Source organism: Trichoplax adhaerens, genomic scaffold, assembly GCF_000150275.1.
Source record: "Trichoplax adhaerens TRIADscaffold_4 genomic scaffold, whole genome shotgun sequence".
NCBI classification, from domain to species: Eukaryota; Metazoa; Placozoa; class Uniplacotomia; order Trichoplacea; family Trichoplacidae; genus Trichoplax; species Trichoplax adhaerens.
Genome location: NW_002060946.1, coordinates 1,466,075 through 1,490,542, shown reverse-complemented (window position 1 = coordinate 1,490,542; position 24,468 = coordinate 1,466,075). Strand labels below are relative to the sequence as shown.

Here is a 24,468-nt window from a genome sequence, read left to right as displayed (position 1 = left end):
CAATTTCTACAAGCTTGAGCACAGCGAGCAAGATCTAGTGGATTTAAGTAGCTGAAAATCTATAGATAGAGAAATAATAAGAAGAAAATTTATTTACAGCGGTGTTTTGGAAACTTTACCATTACGTGACTTTTGATGCACTATATTTAGTAACGATTTCTTTCGAGCATTATTTCATTCATAAACTTACTTTTATAGCTAATGCACGCGGCAACAACGATAATTCATCTTGATTTTTATCTTTTACAATAGGTAACTTCATGATAGAGCCTCGAACAGTTTTCTGTTTATCTTCAGCAGGATTTATTTCTCCCCTTTCTATTTTCTATTAGGGAAAATATTTAAGCTAAGTAAATAAAGCTGAACATAAAAGCAACACATAATTGATATAATTACATCGTGGAAATTTTAATAGGCTTACAGCAAAATATTCTTTCGTTCTTCTAGCTTCAACGATAACGTTACGCCATGCGAGTAGGACCCTTTTCGATAATGATTCGTGGTACATTCTTTGTACTCGCTGATACGCGACTAATTTTTATAGTAATAAGCAAAATAATTACTTTGTATAATAAAGTGATTAAGTAATGGTTATTTATTTCAATAATTAATAAGTGATAATATTTTTTTGTAAAGATTATATAAATTGCAATTTAATTACCTTTATGTGTCACAGCTCGCACCTTCATCCATTTCTATTAAGTTATACAGGAGTTAAGGAGGAACTTACATATTAAATGCAATATTATGTCTGATTTAGATTATAAATACATCTAAATTGTTAACTGAAGTACTTTCATAACATTAACATCATAATTAATATGTAAATAGCACATTATATGAGTATATGTCACTATTTTACTCCGTTGATATAATACTGTGATATGATATTCCTATTCATTTCTTTTAATGGAAAACGTTATAAGTTAGGATACATGCCATTTAATCAAAATTTGCCATTTAACTCGCTTTCGGTGCCAATGGCGTGCTTTACGATACCGATTATCGATTTCCAATTTTTTTTCCTTTTGATATTGATGAAATAATTTCCATCCCCTTGTAAAGTATGGAATAAATCCTTAGGATATTAACCACTCTTAAATTGCTAAGATAATTTGTATGCTAGTTAATGCTTACTTAATAGCTTTGACCGTTAAGTAGGTATTATAGAATGTATATGCAGTGTAGTACATTTCTGGTGTTGGCTGTAAAATACAAACAATGATTACTGATTACGTTGTTGTATTAATCTTTATATAAATTATCTGATTGTAAAAATGAAAACCTATAGATCGCCAGTGATAAATGTTTAACCTAGTATAATGTTATTTATTATAACCTGGTTATCTTCTTCAAAATCTAAATCAAATATTGAATCAATCCAAGAGCTTTTAATCATACTTTCTTTAGGCTTGTTCTCTTCACTTATGAACATATCCCTGATAATTAGTTTAGATAGCATCAGAAGTTACCTAACCATATTTAAAACTGCTTCCGAATTAGTTATGTATGCACTTGACAGCAGTAATACTTTACCATATCAGTTGAGCATTTATTTCTTGCCCTTGTAGGCTCTTTATTTTCTCAATGATAAACCCTTTTGGATCTTCTGGACATTCAACTATTAGCCCTGACAGAATACACTAAAACATAGATGTGGTTATGATTAAATAAAATATTCGTATTTTAGGTATGTTTAAAGTAATTAGTAGCGGAATTTTTAGAATCCTAATTTTGGTGATATTTATTGCCCAGTAGCGGATGATATAATGACTATAATCATATCGAAAAGATTTTATACTTTCTTATAGGTACCTGACATATCACAGTTATAGTCAGTCAGTCTGTAATATTATTTATTCTTAAAAAAGTTAATAAAGTAGAGCTATAACTTGCTTTATTTAATAAAAAATTGAAATATAAACCAACACTGGTATAGGTCTAGTATCTCTTTCATTTTTTTACGGAGAAATTTGACAATCGCTTTAGATAGATTAAAGGGGAAGAAATATTTACAAGATAGTGAAATATTATTGATTCCTATCGTTGGTAATCACGTTTATTGGCTGTATTATTAGCAGTTGCGGTATTTCTGATTGTATCAATGAAAGAAATAAGGATAACATTAAAGCAGATGAAAGGAATAAATCTGTTACTGAATACTGTACAAAGTCAATAACGAAGCAACCTTTGTATTGGAGTAGGGTAAATTTGATTGTAGAAATTTTACCATGATGAATTACATGACTGTAATTGATTTATTTAAACTATTTTTGTGGAGTAAATCTATGTGGCAAGTATACAGTTTTAAGGATATTGCTCATTTAGATTTGTGTGTCTGTTGGGTTATAGTTCAACGTCACTTTTGCAGTTTTAGATAGAAAATTTCTATTTTACATAGATTTTTTTCTGGAAAATTACTACATATACGAGGTTTTCCAATTAGTGATGGAATATATGTATTTAACGATAGTTCTATTTAAGGCTAATGTACCTGTTTATCATGTATTATTCCAAGAAGAATATTTCTATTTTTTAAATTTATTCTCACCTCGAATAGTGCCAACATCTTATGTTTCTTTAGGTAGAACCATAGCTCAGGATCTTTCTTTTGCAATGGTAATATCATGATGCTATGGATCAATACTGATATGAAATTTATTGATCAATCACTTAAAAGATAAGGATAAAATGTAGCAAAGCCGCCAAGAATGTACTACTGTAATTGATAATGTTTGCTTTTACTTTATATGTGACTAAACAACGATAGATAAGTTGATAAGAGAGAGAGAGACCTTGTATAGGCGTTGCAAATAAGTTTTAGTTGGTTTACAAAGGCCATCATCCAATGTATCCAAATGGGCTATTATGATCCTTGGTTTCCATAACAACTGTGACCGGCAATACGTTGACGCTTGCGTGGAGTATGTTGAGTAATTTTGTCCAGATGTCCGCAGTCCGCAATCCTGCATGTTGATTGTCGTTTTGCTTTGCCAAATTATGTCAACTGGATTTATAGTATGCGTCTACTTGAATTAATGCAATCAATGATATCCATAACCCTGCTATAATATCATCAAGGCTGCAATGTAGCACGCTAGCACTGCATGCTGTATCAGTAACGACTCAAAGATAGAGAGAGCTGACTGCTAACAACTGTTTGTTGCTAAAAGTGTGGAGGCTGCCGGTCATTTTAGCATCACCATCGACTACTAGAAATGACTACTATTGATTTCTAATAGAGAGTACAGTATTGAACAATGTGGATCCATACATGCAGTATTACCATTGACAAGTAAGAACGATTGGAGTTCTGTACAGTGTAAAGATTTCAGTGTTCCAATATAGGCAAATGATGGTAAAATAGTCAGTTTGCTGCACATTTTGAGCAATGAGCAGTAGGAGCAGTTGCTGCTATTGTCGAGTTGAAAAAGAATCAAGAGATCGAGGGGAAATGATCGTTCGCTTTACCGCTAAAGCCCGACTAACTTACCGGTCATTTCAGTGTATCGTATGCCTGTAACGATACAGTCTACTGTCCACCATGGTCATTGGACTGAAGGGCTAGGCTTTATACGGTAGAGTATGGCATAACGCTTTCAGGTAGTTCTAGTATACTGTACAGTATAGTAACATCGGTACTTACTGTACGTTATACAGTTAGAGTATCCAGCGAACTCAATGCGATCGTACCGTAGGCAGCGTCAACTCCATCCACGAGTGAATGTCAATGATGTCATACGAGTAAACAGGTCAACGTCGTTGTGGGTGAATCGTAGTCAGAGTGTGTGTGTGTATGATATCCAAGCAACGACGTTATCCAACGATTCCATCATGGAGGCGGACATGAAAGAAGGTTTCCTATGCCCAGAATGTAAAAAAGATTTAACTTCGGCAGAATTATTATTACAACATGTTACATTAGAACATGGCAAAACGAAGGGGAAAGTTCTGCCCGTATTTAACGAGATCTATTATGACGATGATCGCTTTTATAAACAAGAAATCGGTAAGTTGTTGGGCCAAGTCAAGTTTGTCATCTTGGCAGTAGGATAAAATGGATGGCAAGCTCTGTCTTCTCTTTCGTTTTCTCTTATTATTTCATGACAGTCTTTGACCTAGCCCATGATCAGACTGTCTCTTAATCAATGTTAGCCCTATTATGTAGAACAATTTTCAAGTACCGACACACGATCGTAGTAAAATTGATTGGATACTGGGCGCCTTGCATGACGTCAAATTCAATTACCTAATGCTGAAGGCAACACACCGAAATGCCAATGGCTAAACTAACTTTGTGCTATACTTTCAATTAAGTATATAATTCATATTAACATCATTGAATAGATAGACTGGCTTTCATCAAGGCCAGATTCCATATGATTTCCAAAGAATCTTTCTGTATATTATAGATCTACTTGCAACCAATCACCAGTCGAATGAATTATTTGCATTTTATGGAGGATGCTATCCAAGAGGGGAAAATACAATCGATCCTGTAATCCATCGTTCATCCATTTCTTCTATGAATGATATCCCCATCTATTGCATCATGAGCGTACAATCACTACCATCAAACCAGTGTATACAGCCGTGATCGTTCCATTTGTAGACGATGGATGGATTGATCTTTTTGTCTCTATCGTAGGCATAATCAACTAATTCTATACCTTGTCATGACATAATTAATTTACGGCTTTTGTTTCCTATCCTCTTCCTCGTATGAGAATCCATTCCCATTTTAGACTTTCATTTTATGCATCAGTATCGCTGTCTTTCACTACTCCTTACGATAGAGAATTCCATTTCATTTACTGTTATTACTGGTGTCCAATAGGTTAAGCTATTATTATTTCTCAGATAGTCCTACCTGATAATGCAATGGCGTTATTTCGTAGTCCATAATGGTATCTAACAATAAAATTTCCATACATAGACAGTAGGAGATGAGCAACAGCACTTTGCTGTGGTTCAGGGGAAGCTAAACTACCATTAAAAGCATGCAATAATTAATCGTTATACTATAGAATACGAAAGGACAGAAATAACGAGCGACTGCCTACAATGGAGCCAATAAATTCGCTATTTCTATACTTTCTTCTGTGAATTTGCCACCTTTCCTCTATCCAATGGAATGCCATTATAATGATTTTATTTGACCCGCATGCAGTGAAATAGTCACACCAAATATATACGGTGTAACTATAATATTGATCCATGATAATATTTCTACATTCTGTTTATATCGCTCTCCTTTCAGCAATATAACAATATACTGGTATGCTGGAAGTAGCCAGGAAGAGAGTTACTTGTACTTTTAATTTGCTCCAGACCTTGATTTACATATTCTGGATGGAACTGTTAAGACAGTCCAGCTTAATAATAGACTTGTGATAGCTCATCATCAAGTAATAATCTCGACTAGCAACTAGATTAGAATAAGACAGTTTTGCTCCAATTGGCAAGAGTCTTTGACCTTCCTCTTGAAATGATCTTTTATACCTACTTTGTACAAGATACCGTTCATTCTTTTACTCTCTACGAGCATCAACGAATTGTTATGCTACTATACTTTTGCATTATTTCATGATTACTTTTACAGTCATCTTACCGGTACAGTATCATTATGATCAAGATGTGTACGTGTTGACTAACATAAAATATAGTTTACATTGGGTTTGGAATAGGAAACTTTGGGGGTTATTACTTCATTCTTTTTTAGCACTGATTGACAGAGCCGTTATTTTCGCACAAACTGGGTGATCCTCATAGGTGTTTAATTACATTCCATTCCATGTAGTTATTAGCTACATGATAATAAATGTAAAGGTTTTGTCTTTATTGCAATAGCTTGCTATTTTTCTTTAGCCCCATGCTTATTGCCAAGATTATCTGATATTGTAACAAAATAAGTATTTGTGATAATCAATATTTTTGGTGTTAATAGTAGATATTTACTCGTATATATAATTCAGTTTGATTCTACCCATGAAATCCTTGTTGTTTGCACTCAAGTTGTATGCGATTAGCGTACACCAGATGTTGGCCTTATATTAATCAAATACAAATGAAACGTTTCTTGGAAAGATATAGGTGGAGATAGCATTTCTAGTTCTCTACTTGATGATAGATATAATACCCCCATTTTGTTCTACAATTTGATAAAATATTTAAATTTGTTCACTATATGCCATTCTTGGCTTGGTATAAAATAGAAAGCAACGCAATTGAATAGATTGCGATATAGGCTGTTCTAGATAGGTCTTCATGTTTGGGGTAGTAAAGCTTTTCTTACTAGATGCTAGTATTTAAAATCAATCAATTACATTAAAATGGTGTATTTATTAATTACAGGTCTAATCAATCGTGTAACTGAAGAATTTCGTCGCTTACGTAATCAGTCTATTGACCATGGTTTTATGGAAACGAATAAATTAGTTTTTCGCCTAGAAAAGGTAATAAACCTATCTTAGGTCTTATCTTTGAACATTGCGACCATGTCATTGTAGCATAGTATAGATAGATTAGTTAAATTATGACACACTTTCTGACTTACAGTACAATTGGATAATCTCGATATGATCAAAGCTTAAACTGTTATTTCAGCAAATAGTTGCAGTAATTATTATGTCGTCGAACTTAAAATCTACACAAGAAATAATATAATATAGTCTGAACGCTACATTTGATGCCCTAATTGTATGTATACTGAACTTCATTCTAGATTAATGATTTTATGTCTGATCGTATAGAGGCTGTCATTGTTACCCTTCTATGATATTCTAAATAGTATTGTTCTGCAATGTGTATCCGTATAACTAGATCAACAAAGTATATTGCTTTTATACTAGCACGAATCTAACCCAAGTATTTACTGTAGAAACTGGCATCGCTTTTTACCAAGAGTATAACTGATTTTTTTCAATCTTTAGTTACTAAAATCGCTAAACGAGGTTAGCAAGGTGAATCCACTTTATCGTAAAGGTAAGCTACATAGATAACTATGATAGCAAACAGTCGAATCTCTCCTGATTTAAATTTTCGCTAAAGTAGAAGAATCATTTCTCTTGTTTCAATATAGCTGCCGAGAAAAAAGTAGTGCCATGGACACAAGATGATGATGTATCTGCTTGCCAATGCTGTGGTAAAAGTTTTAACATTACTAGGAGAAGACACCATTGCCGGTTATGTGGTGTAGTCATCTGTGCAAAATGTTCCTATTTTATCCTTGTGTCCACTGCGAGTATGCTCAATAGATAATGAACTAGAGTAATTAACCATTAAAGATTCTGTAATGAAACTGATAAATTCATATTTTACTAATATCATAGAATATCTAGTTGAACCAACTGCCAGCTCTCGTGCTAGTAACAATCAGAAAGATGATGAAAGCGAACCATTTCGAGTTTGTCCAAACTGTAATGTTCGTTTATCAAGGTAAATAGGCATATATATTTTGATTCACAGAAACCTTTTAGGCTTAAAATTAACGATGTTGTACCTTTGGTGATGTATGTCTATCACGTACAGTAACTGCAGCCGATACTTCTTGTATTGTAGTATTTTGATATTTACTTTACTTTAAATAAATGATTGAATCCATAGTATTCATCCTTATGATCGCGGATTATTTACTCATTTCGTAATTACTGACTAGATAACTGTAAATGATCAAAATGTAACTAAAGGCACATAGTTTATTGGTCTTATAGGTTCGCCACTAGCAATAACATGTTTGTGTCTTATTAACTTAATAATAGGTATATGCAACATCTTAAGGAAAAATTTGAAAGCCCTGTCATTCTTGTATATTATGAGGTAGTAATAATTGTGTTGTTGTAGCAAAGTTAATACAATATTATGAATACTATATATGTACCCGTATGTATATGTTATTCTTTTGTAAAAAATGTGTACAGTACTTTATGTAAGATAATAATGGATACATAATTTGTAATTTAGAAAATGAAAGAAAATATGGATTCTATTACAAAGGGTATTCCAGATTACGAAAAAATGGCTAAATCACTCAGGTAAAATAGTCTTGCGGTTTCTATCTATCTAAAGATGTTTTTTGGTAATGTTAGAGATGTTTATATCAAAACATGTCCCATACCCATACCGGGTCTGCTGTGTTACCAGCTTGAATCTGTATATTTACGTGCATATTGTATCTACGATTATTTTAAAACTTAGTGCTGGAGGGAGTGAATATAGTTTAGAGGTCGCTGCCAATCTTCGCGTTAAGTTACTCAAGTTATTTGAACAAATTGATGGAATAAGGTAATGATATGATATGATTTACTGAAATAATAAATTTACTCTCTTTGTACTGTATGCTAATGAAATAAACATACACTTACTATATTATGGCAGCAAAAAAATCGCCGTTTTAGATGTAGACATGGCCGATTCCGCTACATTGTTTAACTCTGCTTCAGAAAAATTGCGACGCGGTATACGACAATTCGCAACTAAGTTTTTACAAGATAAAATGTTAACATTACCTGGATTACCTACTGAAGAGGAATTGAATAATCTACAACGGCAGCGAAAAGCAGTTATTCAAAGAAAGATTGAATTAGAAAGAGCCGAAAATTTAGTACGAGCAGAATATACAAAAAACCAGGCGTCGATGTCTCCTGATAGGGGAGAATCTACATCTAGAGTTGAATTTTCTAAAAATCAGCATTCTGTTGCTGTCAAATCAGATATTAATACAAATGATAGTTTCCAACGAAGACGAGTTGCTTCCAAGAATGACAGTACGTAAAAGTATATATCGATTTGTGCACTTGTCTAGCTTGTGTTTTATATCTATACAAATATTAAGGGTTATATACTATGGTATGTATTTTTACTGCAATAGCCAACCATGATTGGGTTGTACGCGGATCAATTAGTGCTCCATCGGAAGATGTAATTAATGTCTGGGAAGAGCAAGCTAAAAACTTAAGAAAATACATTGAAATAGCTAGAAGTGAAGGAAAATATGACGACGTTGCTTCATTAGAACGCAATTTATCTGAAATACAGGCCGAAATCATGAATCAATAACAACTGTTTATTATATTATCATATAAACTACAAAAGTTCTTAAATCAGCTGATCGTAAATTTTTTTACAACATTTATGATTATTATTAGCATTTCATACGCTTTAAATAGTCCTACAGTAATATAAATAGGAACTGGATAAGCTATGAAAAAGAAGGTCTGTTAATCAGTATATAACATATATATACAGTCTTATATAAAATCATGGATAAAGGACTAACTACGGTAGCTGTTATTGATTGCATACATAATTTTAGCATTAGTAGTTCGTAACCAGGATTGATTTTTACTTATGTACAGTGTATATTTTAATTGTTACAATATTGTAAATGCGCCAGAGGACAGTACTTTATGCAATCTGATGACAGCATTCTATTAACATTCATTACTTCTCAAATTGTATTCTCTGTAAATTAATAGGCCGATTTGTAGATATTTGAGTCGTCTAAATATACTAAATAGCTGACAACATTATAACATTTACATTGTATAGTAAAAGTAGGTGCGTAGCATGTCAATGTGCACGAACTCTGCTACTGTATATATCCTAATAGTTAGAATAATGGATTAAAATCATTCGATTTTGTTAGTATACAGGTTTATTATACTTAAAAATAGTGGATGGATCTACTAGCAGAGATTTAAGGCAACTTTGATTTATAAATAATAAATGGGTTGCCTGGTTGTTACATTCTCGGTCTCTAATGTTATATTAATGTGTCATGTCAATTAACTGAAAGTGGCCAGTAATAACCCTTTAAATGTATAGCTACATGTCTAATGCAGAGGGACAGTATTATCAATTAATAGGATGTTACAAAAGTAATTTGTCTTTCAGTAAGATATTTAAGACATATTACATACGTCCACCGAGAGGACAAAGAAGCGTAGGTTACGGTCGTACAGTATTGACTTGAGAAATATGGCGTTTTGAGGTAAGATAGGCTTCGCCCTGTATAATTTCACCGACACCTCGGTTCCGGTGAACTTTCTTGAAGAAAATTAGCGGTAACCTTAGCAATGAAATTCATGCAAACGAATTTTATTGCTAAGATTACTATTACGATATTTTTCATAAGTTGTCGGTTATCGGTAAACATAGAAAGTTTGATTGCAATTGAATCGTTTTACTGCACGTTATTGCCGCTACTTATTGCTTCTTTCCTTTTTTTTACAGAAAATACAGTAACTCGATAATTAATACATAATTAAGCATTGAATGAATTGAAATGTTAAGATTTTGCAAGTCTGTGATCAATTTAAAACTATTTTAATATGATAAAATTTCTAATTTGGTCTATCAATTAATTAATTATTAGACCCATATTGCTTTGCATTGCGCTGAAAATAAGTGATGAAGTTTTTAAGCAATATATCGATAATACATGTATCTTCCCTGATAGTAAGCATAACGGTAATATCGTTAAAATGGCACTCTGCACACAGTAAGATTAAGATTAAAATTTAATTCTGTGGTTAATCAGTGAGGTCAAGGCATTATCAAATATGAATACAGCAGAAAATATCATAGAGTAAAAGGATGTCTATTCGATCTATCAGAATATTTAAGGTATGAAGCTTTTACCGAGCTTTATCATATTGAAGTTACTGTATACCGTAGATACCTTGCGTCATAAATTTACGCTTTATTAATGCAGTACTTTATCGAAATGGTTTATATACAGCCGTATTGGAATCACAATGTACATTTAATTGCTAAAATAATGTATAATTTAACATGGTAATTTTGGTTTCTATTGTCCTTTCTGCATCCACGGTTTCTTTCTAAATTTCTCCGATAATAGCCTTTTTGCTGGACAAGACACCTGACCTGGAATTTCGCACATACAGAAATGGCCTTGTCGAGCATCTCCAAAGTTTGCACGGTTATGCTGGCTAGCTCTGGCCTGTTCTTCAAGCAATAAAGTTTTGCTATAACGAGGATAATACTATTGTTAGTTGTATCGAGTAAAATATTGTTATCCATATTGCATTTAAGGCCGATATTGCGACCAAGTTACATCATATGTATGAGCTACACATTTTCTAACCTGTCCTTTTTAGCTACAGACTCAAGTTGCATGACCAGTTCTTGCATAGAAGTTTTTTCAGCATCAATAGTCCATTTCCTTCCATCGTCTGCAAGAAGTATTTTTAAATTTTTAACGTGCACGTACAATAATTACAGAACTTGATATTTGATCAAAATGCATTTTTTTCCCAATTCTAACTGTAGCTACGTTAAACATAACATAAAATGAAATAGAGAGTCTATAATCGTAGTACCAAATGAACATGGCGATTAAATTTTGTAACACTATCTGCAAAGCTTGCTATTAATAGAACTTATTTCATTTTACAGTGAACTTATCAAACTGTACCCTAGCCTATTTATATGGTAAACAATCGATTATTACTCCCTTCGTGCATTTAATTTATTCCTTAAAGGTTATAATGATCAAGTATTGCACATAACCCAATTGATTGGAAGCCTACATGCAAGATTGATAGTTTTATTAGACTTACCATGGAATAGGGTTATGTTCGGCACGGGTGCGCGATTTTTAAATTTTAACATTTGGACTTTAGGATTGTTGTATTGTAGTTGCGGCAGTTTATATTTTACAAATTCCCTATAATTATAGAATTTCTCGGTATTATGAGCAGTAGACACCAATGATAGCTGAAAATAAGGTTAATACTATATTCTTGATGTAAGAAATTTATAGGCAATCAAGTTAAAGCTTTAGTAATCATCCTGTATAATTAATTGAGCTATTCTTCTGTGGAAATACAGTAGAAGACAGCCGATACGATAATCTTGACATAGATAGTGTAATCAGTTTGTAATACTGTACATAATGACTCGAGTACAGTAGAATAGGCGTCTACACCATTGACATTATACAAGATAGGGCAATTTTATGGACTAAATTTGTCAAGTGGCCATCAAGAGAGAATGATGATGGCATTGTTGCTCTCAGAAGAAGGAACATACGTCCTACTTACCTCAAACCTTTGCTTATACCTCCGTGTGTATTATAGGAAATTGTGATACTATTCACTGAATTCTTTAACGGTAGCTTCCATTTGGACAAATAATCCAGTGATCTGAGGAATATTTTGCTTTTACCCCTCATTTTTCTATCAATAATTTGAGTTTGAAGTTATGGCTGAGCGCTGCAAGTGGCCCCTTGGATAGAGAGCATGGAATGAGCTGTAGGCTCTCGTCTGTCCACAGTCTGTCCAGTCTAAGGCATGGGCGATTTTCGTACAGATCTGTTCGGTACGTAACACTAACTCTATACCTAAAATGTGCAAAACAAGTTGTCGCCCTTTAGAGACCTTCTCGTCTCTTTTCAACACGATACACATACGACTTCCTTTGTCATTACCAGATAAGGGCATGACAATGTATTTTACAGCCCCTGTACCTTCCTATACCCTATACAGTAAGCAGTTTACGGCATAACACTGGTCGCTACTGCACCCCACGCACCTGGCCACACAGCTTTCTTAATATTCTAATAGGGTTCTGTATGGCAATAAAGTGTAGTATGGTCAAGCTTACTGCCCGTCCACTACCAGGTCTTCCATAGTAAAACCTTTTATGATGCGTGGGTAACCGCGAGCCTCTTCCTCAGCAAGCTCCTTCGAGTTCTGCCTCCACTCTTCCATGTCCGTATGGTCGTCATTGCTTAATCTGAAAGAAACATTTGTAGCCCAGCTAGTATTGGACAGATGTGTTAATTCTACAACGATAAAGCAGTAGAGAATTGTTTAGACGTTGATAGACTGTTAGGTAGCGCTACTTTGGAGGTATAATCACTGATCGAAGGACCAGCAAGGAGGTGAATCGAAGAGCTGCTGTCATGGCGACTAGAAGTGCTAATAAATTACCACGTCTTGGAAGAGCAGCCATCAAAAGGTCATTCCAGCATTTAAATAGCGATAAAGTACTACTGAATGAGAATGTCCAACAAATGAAAATAGTAGCAGGACGGAATAGTCGAGGATCATTTGGAGCTAGGCAAGTATTCTTCATGTACGCGTATGCTTAAAAATGGGACAATAAGAGTGTGTACTGTATGTGTTGAAGATCGTTTATCCTACTGCTTATACTCGTATAGCATTCTTAAATACTCCTCTCATCACCAGCAACGGAATACAACTCTGGCTGCATATGCAATATATGTACCCTTATTTTTAAATAATTACTATTGCTACTTGATGTAAAATTGCTATGCATCCATTGTAATGATGCAAGTGGTCGAGGACTTGTTGCTGCATCTTGTTATATTGTATCGATTTTTACATTGAGTATCGACGCTGTGATACTTTAGACATGTTTATATATGATCGACTTGAGCTCGGTTTGTTTCATTTTCTCTAACTTTGATAATGCATTCTTGCAGGTATTTTTACTATGACAAAGTTCCTCAGCTAAAATTTCATAATCCTAGCGTTCTATTCTCTAAAAGTAAAGGCGATGTATCCGCTATCGTTGTTGAACTAAGTAAGTTTGTTGTAGTGGTATAAGGCTGATTTCTTCAATCTAATTATCTATTTCTTGCCTATGGGCTTATATAAAATGAGGCCAATGACTTTTTATGTACCATAGTATACAGAAAATTGTACCTACCTTTGAGATCAGGGATGTAATAGGTCTACTACACGTATACCCTAAACTATACTTTAATTCATACTATAAGCTATGCAGCAAACTCAAGCTATTCCAAAAGTATACCTAACGATTTTCAATCTACCGCGGTATTGCCTATCCCTGTTTGAGATAACATGCATAGAGTAATATGCAGTCCACGAGAAGCGATTGCATAATTTCTATATATAAATTAGTGAGCTGAGTCAAACATCCAACTGTAATAATTCTTAACTCCGCTTACCTTAACTGATAGCTTATTCTTACAGTGCAAGTAATTGTAGAAAGTTAAAAGCTAGACTTTATATCTAACGTGTATCTTCATATATTACGGTATAAGATGATGGTAATATGAAAACACTGAATATCCAAGGCAAGGATCCAGAGGAAATTTTGCAGTGTGTTAAGGACAAATTTGCCTTCACTGACACGTGAGTTGACTTCAATCGTGTACTTTAAGTTCCTCCAAATGTCTGCGTGAATACTATAAAATACCATCATCTGCGTCAGGATTATTCATTATTTTACTTGTGCATTAGAAATTGTATGTATATAAGTTTATTGCAAATAGTATAAGCTTTTACTAAGAATTTTGCTAATTTTCACTATCAGTAAACAATCACCGAATGCGAAATAGCAAGTGGAGGAAATCAATTTGGTTAAAATTGCTGGTAATGATATCTTACTTGGTTGCAGTGTACATGCAAATGAATTCGATGTTTTAATTTATATTACTGTGTTCTATCAAGTAATGTTTAATCAAAATCCGCATATAGCTAGACTGGAAACTGTCTTTGATATCATCTAGAATGTATTTATATAGATCACCGAATGATGATAAAATTTACTAAAAACTTCATGCTATGAATTAACGTGTTTAAGTAATATTTGAAAAGAAATATTAAATCTAATTGTATAATATTATAAATGTATAGTATTCCATTTTTGCAGGAGTTATTTTAGCTATCCTATTGTGACGAGTTAATGTGAAATGGTTGCAAATTATAATGGATAGGAATTGTGCGTGATAGTAATAAACATTAAAATCTCCTATGAGCATTTCCAGCGGTAACAAGCTATAACTGAAATTGTAATTGTACGCAAATTAACTAATAATGAATTGCCATTGATCAGTTATTCTACTTTGACTAAGATATACAAGTATATTATCATGCGTACAGTATACAATCTGAATGCAGATATATGCGAATAAACTTGTTTCCGCTACCACAAAATCAGTATTTTTGTTATTTCTTTTCTATGGACATTTTAATCACACGTAGGTCACTAATAATACAACATTATATAATTTTTCTTTACAAGAGCGGCAGTCGTATTAGATTATATATTTGATAGATGCAATGATTCATCAGCAAAGCAGTTCATTTATTAATGTTTACAACATATTTTGGAGCTTTAAATTTTAGATAAATGTCGTGGTTGCCACATTACCAATCAGAAATACTGCAAATACAGTATATAAATATATACTATATAATACATGTACGCAGATGATTTGACTTTAAAACAAAGGATAATTTTAATTTCTACCGCAGGAGTTATGCTGCACCATGCATCACTTGAGAAAGATATATTCAATACTTAAAGTTGTTTTATCAAAACTTAGGCGCAAAGCAAAATAGAATTCGATTAAGTTAAAAAGTGTTGCCTTAATAATTAGTTAGAGTTAATTATATACTGTACATAATAGTATACTCGTATCGCCATTATTACAGGTATGCAATACTTTAAAGCATCATTTTTCACTGCTATTTAAACTATATTTTAAATAAAAATTGGAAATGTCAGCAATTTATCATATCTCGTACGTATATATGGTAGGAATAGCAAGACACGAATATACAAAATATACGGCAATTATAACATAAGAAAAAATTTCATAGCAAACGATGAAATGATCATCAAAAATCGTGTAAATTAGTTAGCGATTGGTTTCATACATGTCCTACATACGAAATAACATGCTTTTTAAATAAATGATAGCACTGTATTATCGCAATTTCATTACAACTATTTTGAGATTTATGGAGCAGCAATGGTAGACTCGTACTATTCCAGCCAGCATAAAATTGAAATCTCACAATGGCAAAATTGCATGAAAGTATAAAATCAAGATAGTTATTGCATGGCATAAATTAATTAATTCGCAAATAATGTCACCAGGCTTAGGCCGTAAAGCTTATACGAAGTTATCGTACCATATTAACATTATTGCAATTATTGCGAGAGGGACTGTAAAAAATATAATTCAAGTTTAGCTCTATTTATGTCAATTATATATGTACTACACATCCAGTTTTAACTGTAAGATTACCCGTATGTCTTGTACAGTCAAACGAAAATTATTCTAGTTACATTAATTGTACATGCTACACATATTAGAACAATCTATAAAAACTTATCCTAAACAGGAAAAGTAAATTGCTGCAATGGATTTACACAATGAACTGTAGTACTTTAACAAGTATTGTGTACAGATGTATCATCTGAATAATTTATTGATAAAGCGTTAACAAGCAAAGCTTCCAAGGCCTTAGGGCTTAAAATATCTACGAGTAAGCCCGAAATCTTCAAGAGACAGTCATACTGCAATGCAAGGATAATAGGTAATTCAGAGTTAAGCGACCTCTTGTAGCTTGACGATGGATGTCACGGTTACTATGTTGATTTAGTTCCCATAAGCTATCGTGAAGTCCAGGTGTACAAAACTAAAGAAATATCAAGTTACATTTTTTAGAATTATTTTGCAAACTTTTTAGGTTAGCGAAGTAGCTATAAAATTATATTACTTACTAATATATCCCGCAATAAAGTACGAAGTTGTCTGTATTTAGATTCACTGCTTTCTACGGCTTTATTTCCCGTTCGTGCTCTTCGAGTCCGTAGTGGTGTCGGTACTTGTCTTAAAAAATGCCTAAGACCCTCTAGTAAGCTCGTAACTAAGGTAACAATTCTTAAAAGCAACTCTTCATCTGTATCTATCTTTAACCACGTTGATATTCTCTTTAAAGTCTGCAATAACACAATTATAATTGAAAATGTATGGTAAGCAAAACTGCATCAAAGATATATGTTATCGTTTCTATGAAAAAATTGGAAGGTAAAGAAGTCGATGTGAATTTTCTTCAATGCCAATAATTACCTGATGCTCAACCAAGTGGATAATATTGTTGATGTTCCAAGAAAATATGAGTAAAACCAATAGTGCGTGCAACTTAAAATAAAATTAATTATTACGTTAGTTCTAGTCCTATATTCGGTACTGTAGCCTGATTAAGATTTCATATGTATGTATGCATAAAGCAGTTTAGATTGTGTATAAATATTATCATAATGCTGTACCTGCATAGGCTTAACCGATGATTCAACCATATCAAGTAGGTATGGAATACAACTAATAATACTTGAATGAAAAGTACGACATGTTGATAAGTTAAGTAAAGCACTTGTAGCAACCATCTGCATGTCTTGATTGGAATGATTAACATCAGATTTTGTCCATTGCTGAATATGCGAAATCACCACCTTTTTGTTCATGGATATTAAAATGTTACATATTGACAATCATTGGTTTTTACATTATCAAAATGAAACAAAGCAAAAGATGAAGTTAAGATTTGTACATAAATGAAGCATTATGCTATACCTTGACTGTATCAAGGTCTTCATCATTAATTGCTTGTATTGACATCGCTTTAAGCGTAGTCTTACGTAAGTTTTCATTTTTGGACTCTAATAAAGGCTTTAACACGTCTTTACCTCCAATTTTAGATAAAATTTTCTATAAAGTGAACTTGTAATTAGTAAAGGTAAAAATATAATATTTAACAGTTAACAAGTCTAATATTAAACCAACAAATAGTTTTATAGATATTTTATTTACGTATTCTTACTCTTTGCTCGTCTTTAAATTCGCTATTGCACATTCGGTTCAATGCTAACTCAACATCATCAAATTCAGGATAAGATGAGATTTTACTTTTTGCGGTAACAAAATTCACTATCTTCCTTCCTAATTCAACCATTTCTGTAGAGTCAACGAAATATTTACTTATAACATTACGCAGTTCTTTATAGTCGCACTCTTTTTCTACCATATCACCACCACTGCTTGGTTGATCTGATGCTTTCTTATTACTATCCACACTTTCGATTCTTCTAGGTATTTTAGAATTTCTACTACTGCTACTACTATAGCTCGTCAAACTCTCACTTTCATCTTGTACTTTTGCATCCGTGTCTGAAACTTTTCTTGACAATACAAAAGTTACATTATTACTCTTAATGGCTGAATTCTCGTTACTTTCACTTGATAATGGCACAACAGCTGAACTAGAAGTCATTATTTTATGTTGTTTCTCGATAAAATTACTTCCGACTCGATTTTCACTATTCACCGTAGGAGGAATCTTATGACGTGTAGCTGCAGCGTTAGTAGTCTGTAACTGATGTAGTAACTTTCTATGATTCACACTAGAATTATTAGAAGAAGTTATACTACGACTATCACATGAGATTTCATCGCATACGTCTGGCTCGCACTCACTGCTCTCTTTTCCTGGATCGCAAGCCTCCCAATCTTCCTCCTTAATCCACTCATTTTGGTCTATACGCCGTTCTTCCTCGACCCACTGTTGAACTCGATCCCACTTCATCTGGCCATCACTATCTATTTGCTCACTATCTTGACGACGAATCGGTTCCGATGAATGTTCATGTTGTGCATTTGATTTCTTTCTAGAATGTATGTTTCGTTCACTTGAGATTGATCGCTGCTGGCGATATTCGTGACCAGAATTGCGAGAGATGTTCCTAGTTTTTCGATTTTCTAAATTAGAATTTATTGTATGGCTACCTTGGGAGACTTCTTCGTGTTTTGGAACAACTTTACTACTAGTAATTACTCGGCGTGAGCGCTGATTACTATTTCTATTACTACTATTAGTTGTCGAAGCACTAGAGTCTTTACCGCGACGTTCAATTTTATTCATTGTATCAGCTTCAATATCATTTAGCTCTTCAATGGATCGATCACTAAAATTTTGAAATAAGTCAGTCCAATTTAAGCAGGATGACTCCTGATTGTCAATGATAACTTGCTCACATATTTCATCCTGTGGGCTAACTTTTTGAAAGTAATCTCTTCTTAGCAACTCTTTATTAGCATAGATTGGATTATCAGCGTATTCTTCTACAGTTGTAGATGTTATCCTTTCTTCTGTATTTGACTTTTCGTCGAGTAATCTATAGGAAGAACTCATGGGCGCATTTGTTGCTAATTGGCAATCAGTACTATTACATTCGGTGTCAATTGAGAATTGCTGCTCTTCTTGTAATGTTGATGAAATTTTGGGACTACTTTCACAGACAATTTGATCTGAATTTAATTGTTGGTCTTTGAAATCGTGCTGTCGATTAATACTTCGTTTCTCAGCTTTCCATAACACTTTAATCACCGTGATGATTATTAAAAGTAATAGAGGGAAGATAAAAGAGAATAAACCTAACAATTAAAAATAAAACAACAATTACTATTATACAACATTGGTAATTCAAGGATTTCTTATTATCACATATCACGGATATTCCTTTGTTGTAATAAAAAAAACAATATAACTTTTCGATTAACATGTATTTTATACCGTATTTCTTGATAATAAAGCCATATACTGTATTGCTTATGATATGTTAAGGTTTTAAAAGGCATTATCCTTTATTCTATGGACAACAACATTATATTTGATATCCATATAAGTAGATATTCTGTAAAGTATTTGGTAACGATAAAGTAAAAAAATTATTGGTATCACGACTTTACAAGAATATCGTTACTAATTACTTTATCGAAGAAGGTTATGGACCGTACACTTTTTTACGAGAAATTAGTGAGTATAAGATCTGCTGATAGCCTACAAACTTGTATAGAAAAATGGGTACTATCGACGGTGGTCTAATATGACATTCAAACAATTTTTTTGGTGGAGCATAATAAAAATACGCACAGTACAGTATATTAGTTTACAACGTACGAATTTATCCAACGCGTATGTACAGAACTTTAAATCTTAAATCTGCGGTATCACGCGGTGGCTACAGTATATAGGATGGATATAATACAATTTATAAATGATAAAATGCTTGGTAATAAAATTGATCGACAAAAACATGTGTGAAAATGCTAGAAATTTAAATTAAAATTGCATGTAATCATTAATCTTGATGTACCAGTAGTAAAGATGATGGCATCAACTTAAAAACGAGTTCTCAGACATGGATAGCAGCAAAAATATGTAAGCATTGTCAAAATAATAGCGTTATAAAATAGACATGGATTTAGTCAATATTACTTATACCGTCATTGACATTTAGCATCACTCTGGTTTTTAGAAATGCACAAGGTAATTGAGTGAATTATTAAAGACGAGAAGGAGACCGATGTAAGAATGATACAATCAAGGAGATTTGAAGAATTAAGTAACGCAAGGCAGTTAGAATCGATCAGTTATTTATACTCGCATACACGTATACCCCATGCAGCCAAGGTTGGAATACAACATTAGTGCTGTGGTTGATCATACAATTATTATCTAATTTTATCTAATGTATTTAGCTTTATCTGATATTCATCAATGTGTATTCGAACAATAAAATTTAGAACTAGGAACTTTTACGCAGTTGCGTCTAATCTTTGTGTCAGTAAGGCAAAACCGGAAACACTGTAAGCAGTTCAATGGTCATTTGCAAATGCGATTTCCAGTACAAGAGAATAATAAATATTTATCAAATCAGTCAAAACATTGTATGATATTAATGTTATGCCCTATTCACGTATTGGTTAGAATTCGCTTTACTTTCAGACGATGCGTAAACTCTGCGCAGCTCTCTTCATTATGGAAATAGGAGGAGTACAGACAATCGAAATGAAGGTAGACATCAAAAAATTAATAATAGTTTTACAAGTCTTAATCCCTCCAGTACGTGCTCTTTACAACGTGCATACGCGTATTTTGAGTGACATTAGCATCTGCACTTTTTATCATTTTAATGGAGAGGAATGCCCCAGCGTCTAGCACAGTAATATCATGGTAAGACAAATTGCATGTGATAATTTAGACTGTACGTCATAGTTTGTGATTTATTCTTGTCATGATTGCTTACAGTTATAAAATAAAATATATAAATGCTGTCGTTTATATGTATGCTTATACAAAATAAAAGAGTGTTATCGTCAATTTGACTAGGAAATTTCCCATGTTGTTTCAGTGAAACATCAGACGTAATTTATGAAAAAGCATGCTGTGGCATCCTATACTAGCAGAAATTGACCAAAGGTAGTTGATAGGTATTTCAATGTAGGATTACTTATACGGTATAAAAACTAAAAATATTGAAGCTTAATATCATTTCGATCTCGCTGGTAATTATAGTAGAAAAGCAGCTTATGTGCAAGTAACGAGGAAGGAAATTTTTACTATCCTGGCTGTAGTTATGAGAGAATTGTGAGGTAAACAAAATTTTCGCCCGAATGTAATGTTGAATTTATGGTTCAAATACTTAAAATAGGAAGGTAATACGCGTCAAATACTTGTAATAAGGGTAAAATGTTCGTTTCAGAGATCTAGCTAATTGATAGGCTAAAAATATAAAGCGTAACGAGGACACCTGCCAGCATTCATCATATCACTGCATTGATTCCACGTTTTAAATTAAAGTATAGTATTTTCCTAATGTTCGAAATTATTCATGAAACTTTGAAGTTAAAATACAGTATTCAGCTTTTTTCTAGTTATTCATTGTAATGATCATTGTAATCTCATTAGTCAATAAGTAAGAATCTATCATTAAACTGTAAATATATGAAGGTATCCTTTTAAAGAATTTTATTAATTAAACTTGAGAAAGTCTTTAACTCAAACAAACAGTAGAGTATAGTACAATGATTATGTATTTTATTAATTCATGATCACGTCAATCTTGAGATTTCTATTACCAATGCATGACTTGAAACATCGTTAATAAAATAAAATAATAACCGAAGAAGATCTATTATTATGTCGTAATTTGCATCATCAATTCTAGCCTCTATCAAGATACAGTAGGCGAACTATGCGATCACTTTCATTTACTCTTGGTTATACACCTTGGTCGTATAGAGCAGCAGTGAAAAGAAAATGCTGTACAGTATTTCTCGTTATATGCGACTCATTTAATAGAGAAGTTGATGTAGAGCATTGATATGAATACTCTTGGATTTGAAGGTAGGAAGCGATACTGTACGAGCGTATATCGGCAAAGTACGCGTACGGGATATTCGTGGATGCCCTAGGCAATGATAGCTTTACCCCCCAAAATATGTCGTATAAAATAAGGATTCTTGCAAGCTCAAGTACTGAAAAATGGAGCACATGAACTATTGTCAAGTGCTGGCATAGCAAATATAGTGATGTAAAAAAAGTGAATCAAGTAGGATCAAAAGTTTCTATATGATGCAACTACACTCTAATCTACAGTTTGTAAAGTTAAAGCTTCGCCTTTAGTCACGTCGCTAGGTTGAGGACTAATCAGCTAAGCAGCCAGTGCAACTACAAGCATGGAGCAAATGGCGAGGAAATGGTAAGCAAAGCGGCCATCAATCAACCTAGTTTATTTAGTTTTAATGGAGTAGTCTCTGAATAAGCCGTTTGTCAACAGGCTGCGCAGTGCTTTTTCACTTTAGAGAATAGTGATTGAGATTTTAATTAAAAGGATTAACCACATGTTCAATAATTTATATATAATAGCAAATGTAAAGAAATCAGTAGCGAAAACAGAAGATTTCGTAGATTGCATATTGTACTGTAGCCTATCTCCAGATTTATCTGGTAAGCTAAAAGATTACAACATTACCGATCATTCTATTATTCGTATCCTTTCACACCGTATACCACCATTTCAAAGCTAAAATATCAAGATGTGATGTTAGAGAGATATGTTGGATCTTGTAGATGCTCCCATAAAAATTGTCAGATTTCACGGTAACTATACCGTACTCTGAATGCAATTTGTCACTGCAAGGGTCTTATCCAGTCGATGCTAAAGTGCATACAGTTTACACACATCGCAATATGAAGTGATCATTGTTCCATGCATCCCCAATTAAGAATTCACAAGGTGAAAGTTATTTATTTATTGAGCCAGGAACAGTGCGATCAGCGGGACGATTTTGGAAATACTGTAGATACTACTTTGCTTATCTAGACATGCAGTATACAGTACATGTAGTACACCAAAACGGCATCGTTTCTTTTCACGAATCTCCTTATTATAGTACAACCCCAGTAGAATACTCATACTTAGTTGTCTACAGTATTTCTGCGTCTAAAGAATTCTTTAGGGTCAATAAAATTGTTTTTATTCGAAAGGTGGATCATACTGTGTCAACATATATACGTATTGTATTCACATGACGGATTATTTTAGTGCGAATTGGCTTGTAGTGTAGTGTACTTTAACTTCATATAATACGACATGCATTACTTCCAATAAAAGGTTTCGTCTCCATCTCCATGTACAGGGTAGTTTAACTGTGATCTAGTGTACAATCTACACTTCATGTTGGATTTCTTGGCGTCTTCACAATCTTCACAAGGTTTAGAGTAAAGCGATGTTGAAGGGTTCAACATGAATTACGATCAAGCATCCTGATTTCTCTTCTGGTGAATGTCTAATATGGCAGAAAAAGTCATGACCATCCCAATGCGTCATACTGTGAGAAGGATAGGGTACTTAAGGATCAAAATTTTTAAAATACAATATTGTGAGTGGTTACGCCATTGCTAGATCAATAAACATCCAATCCAGCCTACTATACGTACCCGTCTGTCTATGCAGTAGTAAGCCCTGCTACAAGTATCTCAAGATTCTTGTTCACCTTGGCTCTATCATTATCCTGGGTAGATTTAACAACAGCCACATCGAGGGAAATCATGATACTGCCATTCATGGTTTCTGATAAGTAAGATCATGTTAAGCATTCCACCACTACCACAATAAGCTCAACTAACACAACCCAACTTTATAGAAGTTTCTCAGAGTAACAAATAAGTGCATTAAGACTAGTAAGATCATGTTAAGTATTCCATCACTACCACAACAAGTTTAACCAACACAAATCTACTCTATAGAAGTTTCTCTGACTAACAAATAAGTGCATTAAGGCTAACCAGAATTACTAATTTTCTGGTTACTTCTTCGTTGTTCTGTTGTCATCTATGTGACGAATAAAGTGAGAATGTCCTTTACCGTGATGCAGCAGCATAGATTACTCAATGTATCACATCCATATTAGTACAATCGCATCCGATAAACAAGTTATACACACGGTCTACTGGACGATCAAACAGCGAGAATATTGATGGCAAGATGAGCAATCTTGAAATGACCATTTTCTTTTTAAATGTAGATTTTAATACTAAAAATGGAAACAAATTTCACTCTAGTCCTATATGAATGTTTTAGTAGTTTACTACTCTTCAGTGTATAGTACAATCCATCCATCGTTGCCATAGAGAAGATACTGCAGTGGATTGCGTTCTGCGCTGGTATACGGTCTAATGGACGATCAAACAGCGAGAATGTTGATGGCAAGATGAGCAATCTTGAAATGTTCATTTTCTTTTTAAATGTAGATTTTAGATTTTAATACTAAAAATGGAAGCAAATCCCACTCTGGGTCTTATATGAATGTTTTAA

At 33.4% G+C, this 24,468-nt stretch overlaps 5 protein-coding genes across 5 annotated transcripts; 2 read left to right on the top strand and 3 right to left on the bottom strand.

Annotated features, from left to right (window-relative positions):
• Window positions 1-926: 926 nt before the first annotated feature.
• Window positions 927-2,629, bottom strand: TRIADDRAFT_55288 (uncharacterized protein; the record flags this gene model as incomplete). The annotated part of the gene is made up of 5 exons (XM_002111329.1): window positions 927-1,056; window positions 1,138-1,205; window positions 1,340-1,439; window positions 1,537-1,643; window positions 2,552-2,629. 5 exons carry the CDS (start codon window positions 2,627-2,629, stop codon window positions 927-929), a joined length of 483 nt encoding a protein of 160 aa, XP_002111365.1.
• Window positions 2,630-3,834: 1,205 nt separating this feature from the next.
• On the top strand, window positions 3,835-9,057 carry TRIADDRAFT_55287 (uncharacterized protein; the record flags this gene model as incomplete). The annotated part of the gene is made up of 10 exons (XM_002111810.1): window positions 3,835-4,009; window positions 6,355-6,455; window positions 6,933-6,984; window positions 7,082-7,144; window positions 7,332-7,437; window positions 7,761-7,818; window positions 7,963-8,033; window positions 8,197-8,283; window positions 8,377-8,765; window positions 8,870-9,057. The coding sequence occupies 10 exons, from the start codon at window positions 3,835-3,837 to the stop codon at window positions 9,055-9,057; spliced, it is 1,290 nt and encodes a 429-aa protein (XP_002111846.1).
• Window positions 9,058-10,810: 1,753 nt separating this feature from the next.
• Window positions 10,811-12,196, bottom strand: TRIADDRAFT_24239 (uncharacterized protein; the record flags this gene model as incomplete). Its single annotated transcript, XM_002111328.1, has 4 exons — window positions 10,811-10,988; window positions 11,108-11,195; window positions 11,583-11,689; window positions 12,066-12,196. The coding sequence occupies 4 exons, from the start codon at window positions 12,194-12,196 to the stop codon at window positions 10,811-10,813; spliced, it is 504 nt and encodes a 167-aa protein (XP_002111364.1).
• Window positions 12,197-12,928: 732 nt separating this feature from the next.
• TRIADDRAFT_55285 (uncharacterized protein) lies at window positions 12,929-14,701 on the top strand (the record flags this gene model as incomplete). The annotated part of the gene is made up of 4 exons (XM_002111809.1): window positions 12,929-13,101; window positions 13,472-13,572; window positions 14,057-14,147; window positions 14,668-14,701. 4 exons carry the CDS (start codon window positions 12,929-12,931, stop codon window positions 14,699-14,701), a joined length of 399 nt encoding a protein of 132 aa, XP_002111845.1.
• Window positions 14,702-16,307: 1,606 nt separating this feature from the next.
• On the bottom strand, window positions 16,308-20,109 carry TRIADDRAFT_55284 (uncharacterized protein; the record flags this gene model as incomplete). The annotated part of the gene is made up of 7 exons (XM_002111327.1): window positions 16,308-16,445; window positions 16,531-16,749; window positions 16,880-16,951; window positions 17,080-17,262; window positions 17,384-17,518; window positions 17,631-19,240; window positions 20,091-20,109. 7 exons carry the CDS (start codon window positions 20,107-20,109, stop codon window positions 16,308-16,310), a joined length of 2,376 nt encoding a protein of 791 aa, XP_002111363.1.
• Between the last annotated feature and the right edge of the window lie 4,359 nt (window positions 20,110-24,468).